The sequence below is a fragment of the Leucopleurus acutus genome, assembly GCF_964270905.1.
Source record: "Leucopleurus acutus genome assembly, chromosome: 1".
In the NCBI taxonomy this organism is placed as follows: Eukaryota; Metazoa; Chordata; class Mammalia; order Artiodactyla; family Delphinidae; genus Leucopleurus; species Leucopleurus acutus.
Window position 1 is genome coordinate 89,355,455 of NC_139142.1, and position 5,573 is coordinate 89,361,027.

General features: G+C 39.1%; 1 protein-coding gene across 1 annotated transcript; it reads left to right on the forward strand.

Annotated features, from left to right (window-relative positions):
* Positions 1-466: 466 nt before the first annotated feature.
* LOC309968896 (rRNA 2'-O-methyltransferase fibrillarin-like) lies at positions 467-4,998 on the forward strand (the record flags this gene model as incomplete). The annotated part of the gene is given in 3 exon segments (XM_082850410.1): positions 467-489; positions 4,444-4,883; positions 4,886-4,998. Coding segments are annotated over 3 exon segments (576 nt in total).
* Between the last annotated feature and the right edge of the window lie 575 nt (positions 4,999-5,573).

A 5,573-nucleotide genomic window follows, 5' to 3' on the forward strand; every position in this document is an offset into this window, starting at 1 on the left:
GAGACTGGGCATACGTACTAAGCCTTTCTCCAGAGTTGGAACACTATAATAATACAAGATAGAATCAAAGAAGAGTTTAGAGAGTATTTCCTGACGGTCTAGTGATTAAGGTTCTGTGCTTTCACTGCCGAGGGCACGGGTTCAGTCCCTGGTCGGGGAACTGGGATCGCGCAAGCTGCTTGGCATGGCCAGAAGAAAAAAAAAAGGAATTTAGAGATAATCTAATGGAATCTAATGGAAATTTAGAGATAATCTAATGGAATCTAATGGAAATCCCAACTCTCTCACCTATCAGCTTTGTGACCTTGGCCAATTATATAATTTCTCTAATAAATAGTGTATAAAGCAGATTTCATAAGAATTACAAAAAATAATATACTGCAGTGAATGGCATATTTTAAGCACTTGATGCTTGTTGTTGTTTTGAGGGAGGATTAACGTCGAGAACAGTTAAATATGTTGCAGTATGGGTCTGGCGGAATTTTTCAGGTAAAGGGATTTGAATCTAAAGGAGATTGTATACAGGCTTAGAGATGAAGGAGAAAGAGTCATAAAAATCACAATTTATTAGGTACCTAATATGTTTTGAACACCATAGTGGGCACACATAAGAAGAGAAAGCCAATATAAGAGGAAGTAGGAGAACTTCAGAATAAGTATTTAGCTGATTACAGTTCTTACCAATTTCTTTGCAAAACTTTGTGCCTCTGAAAACAAGCTGTGTCACACCTTTAGAAGTAGTTTGCTCATTCATGGCATGGATTAAGAAACTAGTTCTGATCATTGGAGATACCTAGTATGTTTTGTTGAAAGTATGCTATGAAGAAAAATAATGAGCTTTTTTTGGTCTTCTCCCCTGAGTCCTTATGCATCCTGAAACACACTGGAATGAAGGCAGAGACCACATATGTGCTCACATAGATTTCTCTCTTGGAGAAAGTGAGCCATTAATGGAAAGTATAACTTTGTATAGCCGGGGCCTAACATATTTTGATTACATAATTGTGCCCAATGAAAGGTTTTTGAATGCATGAATTAATGAACAAGTGCATTAGAGTGAATGAATGAATAAATGAATCTCCAAGTTAAGTCCAGAGTTTTGTTTTTTGTTTTTTTTAAGTCCAGAGTTTTAATGAGGAGGGTCGAAACATATTTATTGAGGACCCTTTGTCATACACATCATTGTCACTCTGCCAGTTCTGAAATGCATAAAATATTACAGCACAAAAATGATCGCCGTTAAAGATGGTGAAATTTTGGTAAAAATGCTGTGTACATTCCTTGCTGGTGACATTATTAATTGATAATCCCTTTAGAAAGTTACATGACCATTTGCAACAAAAGCCACAAATTTACTCATATCCATTGCCTTCAAAATTCTTCTCTTATGGAAACATTTGAACAGAAACAAAAGCTGACCATAAAAAAATTTTATTGCAATCAATATTAGTAGCAAAAAGTTGGAGACAAACTAAAAGTCCAGCAAAATAGTGATTTTATAGATTATGGTACATCAACACAGTTTAATGCTATGAAGCCATTAAAATAATAATTACATAGCAAAATAAGGTATGTTTATGAGATAATATATGTAAAAATAGTGAATGTGAAATTCTATGTATACCATTATTATAACAATGTAAATACAGCATGTGTGTATCGATAATATGCATAAATAAAACTAGTAGTTCTGTCAGGATAACAAGATAATTGGTTTTGCATTTTCAAAACATTTATTCATCTTACATTATCTTTCAATACACTTCTAAAAATTTTATTTTCTTTTGTCATAAACAGAAACTGTAGGGCCTTTTCTTCTGATAATTCAGTGTCTTTATAGAGCTTGAGACTTATTATCATTTGCTCTATACAGAAATTTAGGAATATGTAGATGACTGGGTAAAAGGTATATAAAATTGATCTCTGGCTATATACTTTGAAGGTTGTTTTAAAAAATAATTTCCCAGTATACATTCATTTTCTTATATAGTTTGTTTTTCCTGAAAGTCAACTTAAGGTAAAAAATCAAAGGCTTTTATCTTATAGATATAAATATGCGTGTATCTTTGTTAATCTGAAGGCAGCATATTAAAATGGAAAGGAGCACTTGGCCAACAGTTTGGATCTGTTGGTTTTACAGATGGGGGAACCCTGGGAGGCAGGGAGATGAAGTGATTTGGACAGGGATACAATGCCAATTAATGGCAGAGCCAGGGTCAAAATGCACAGGTTTTGAGCGAGTTGAGAACTTTTCCACCCACCCCTCAGCCAGAATGCTTTTCCCATCACCCTAAAATGAACTGTCAACTTCCTTCTAGCTTCAGAGCCCATGAAGATTTTTCTCTACCTGCAGTGTCACATCTGTGCTGCATCCCCACGTCTAAAGAGAACAGGATTTTCTATCTCAGCCAGAAATTGCTACTTAGTACACACCTGCACAGAGGTAAATGCTGGCGCTTGGGTAGTCTTGTCTCCATGTGCTCATTGGTTGCATCTCCTCAAAATCAGGAGTTCTGCTTCTCAGCTCTACATCATTAATGTGTTCGCCTAGCTATAGCATTCCTATCTGTCTTAATAGCCTTTCTGAGTTCTCCCTCCCCATCATCCACAGGCAGAAATCCTGGTCAAAGCAAGTGGCTCCCACTGGGGTCGCTTTCAAAAATCCACAAAGAACAAATTAGTGTCCCTGATTTGCTTCAGAAGCACACAGCAAAGAAGCCTCTACAACATGCTTGAAAGAAAACAAACAACTAAGAGAGAAAATAAGTTCAAGGGAAAACCCACTGCTATTCTTAAAGGGAGCTCTAAGGAGAAGACTTCAAGAAAGATAAATGGTTACTGAGGACCGTTTGCCCATTAGCCTGTGGTAGAGCAATTAGGCAGTAGTGGAAGGGAGGATGAGTGGGTAAATTCATCTGAGGGTCCTATGAAGCCAGCCTTGAAGGAATTTAAAAAAAAATACACCCGTTTTATTTAATGAATGTAGTCAAATGAACCTAGATGATTATATTTAATCTCTAAATTTATATGTAGTTTGTCAAACCAGACATCAGTTAAACACAACTTCCTCCTTTGCACCCATTTGTTCTTGGCCTTCTCATTCCTTCCTTTGTGTTAATATGGTGATTAAGCTCTCTTGCTATATCTCCTATTTACTATGTTGTAGAGAAATATATGACTCTTTTATTATCAGAGCAATAGGCAATTATTAGTTAGAAGACCCTTCTTAGTCTCTTTGGAAAAACCATTATTTTATTGCCTTTTATCAAAAATATTCACCCAGAAACCTAGACAGTAAGTATTAACTGAGCATCTACTATGAATCAGGCTCTAGTCTAACCATCATGGAAGGTCCAGATCTGACTAATGTTTTGTCCTTGTCCTCAAGGATTTCATAGTGTGAGAAGGGGATGTGAAGACTTCCTGGGACAGGTGCTGGTTTAGCCAGTCTAGCTACCCTTTGTGTCCTCCCTCCTCTCATGGCTTCTGTGAACCTAGGCAGTATCTTTGATGAATAAGGCAACCAGCCAAGAGAGAAAGGCTCTAAATCAATGGCTCCCAAACATGGGTCCTTGGATCTGAACCTCCAGATGAACCTCTTGTGCTTTTTTTTTCTTTCTTTTTTTCTTTTTTTTTTTTTTTGCGGTACACGGGCCTCTCACTGTTGTGGCCTCTCCTGTTGTGGAGCACAGGCTCTGGACTCGCAGGCTCAGTGGCCATGGCTCACGGGCCTAGCCGCTCGGTGGCACGTGGGATCTTCCCGGACCGGGGCACGAACCCATGTCCCCTGCGTTGGCAGGTGGACTCTCAACCACTGTGCCACCAGGGAAGCCCTCTCTTGTGCTTTTTGAAACTACCTAGTCTAGTATGGATCAGAGTATCTTGGAGAGAGGACTACAGTGTCTGTTTTAACGATGCTCTGTAGGTGATTTTGATACTTCATCAGGTTTGGAAATCAACAATGGATGAATCCATAATGGACAAGAGGAAGTGAGTGTAGAAATGCATAAGGAAAATAACCATCAGTAGACACCTACAAGGCAATATACATAATGGTTAAAGACTATACCCTGTGGTGTCAGACTGCTTGAGTTTAAATTCTGTCTCTGCCACATAGAGCCGTGAGATTTTGGGGCAAGGTTTAAAAACTAGCTGGTCTACAGTTCCCACATTTTGTAAAGTGAGAAACGTAGTATTACCTACCTCGGAATTATTATAGGGAGTAAATGAGTTAACCTATTTAAAGCAGTTAGAACCATATTAGAGTTAAAGAAAACAGTAAGTGTCACTGCTACTACTACTTCTACTACTACTACTACTAGTTGTCGTTCTTCTTCCTATTGTTATTATTATCATAAGGAAGTTTATGTTTAGAGTCTTACAAGAATACAGATGAGGGATGATAGGAGTTCACCTCTGTTTAACCCCCCAGACTAAATAAAGCAAAACCCCCTTCCATTCCAAGCTGTCTGCAGCAGTCTTGGGCTCTGTGGACCAGATCCGCATCAAGCCAGGGGCCAAGGCGCTCTACCTCAGGGCTGCCTTGGGTACCACGCTCTCCCATGTCTCTGACATCATAGGCCAACAGGGTCTGGTCTGTGCAGTTGAGTTTTCCCACTGCCCCGGCTGTGACCTCATTAATTTGGCCAAGAAGAGAACCAACATTATTCCTGTCATTGAAGATGCTCAGCATTCACACAAATACCACAAGCTCATTGCGATGGTGGATGTGATCTTTGCCGACATGGCCCAGCCAGACCAGACCCAGACTGTAGCCCTGAATGCCCACACCTTCCTATGTAATGGAGGACACTTTGTGATTTCCATTAAGCACAATTGCATTGACTTCACAGCCTCTCCCGAGGCCATATTTGTCTCTGAGGTGAAAAGATGCAACAGGAGACAATGAAGCCCCAGGAGCAGTTGACTTTAGAGCAATATGAAAAAGACCACCCTGTGGTCATAGGTGTGTACAAGCCACACCCCAATGTGAGCTGAAGCCCAGCACCGTCTGGACTGGGATAGATTGCATTGCTACTGTTAATGCTACTGTTGCTGATGTTAGACTAGGTGATTTTTAATTTGTGATTCTTTAGAAGCTTGTAGGCTGTTGTTTTCTGTGCTTAGTAGATGGGTAATGTCTAGCCACTGTACTATCCACTACACTATACTGCTATACATTCTATTGTTTTCCACTTATACATTCAAAGTATTAGGAACAATAGAAATTATAAAGCAAAAAAGAAACATTAAACAATTTTTAAATGTCTTTAATTGTTCATTTCTCATCATGGCTGTAACGGACCCAAAAGTAATATTAATATTCAATTATATTTGGTTCAATCAATAGGCTTTCTGCTCATCCCTGGGCAGAAGTTGGTGTGGGCTGCTAAGAAGTACTCTGGCATCAGATTCAGAATACTGGGTTCTCAATCCAGGCCTGCTTCTGACCACCAGAGTGGTCTTGGGCATGTCATGTAATATCTCTGGGCTTACTATTTTCGTTTATAATTGAGATTGTGTTGATCTCTAGGGATAACTAAAGCGCATCCCCTTCTAGTGGTTTATTTCAC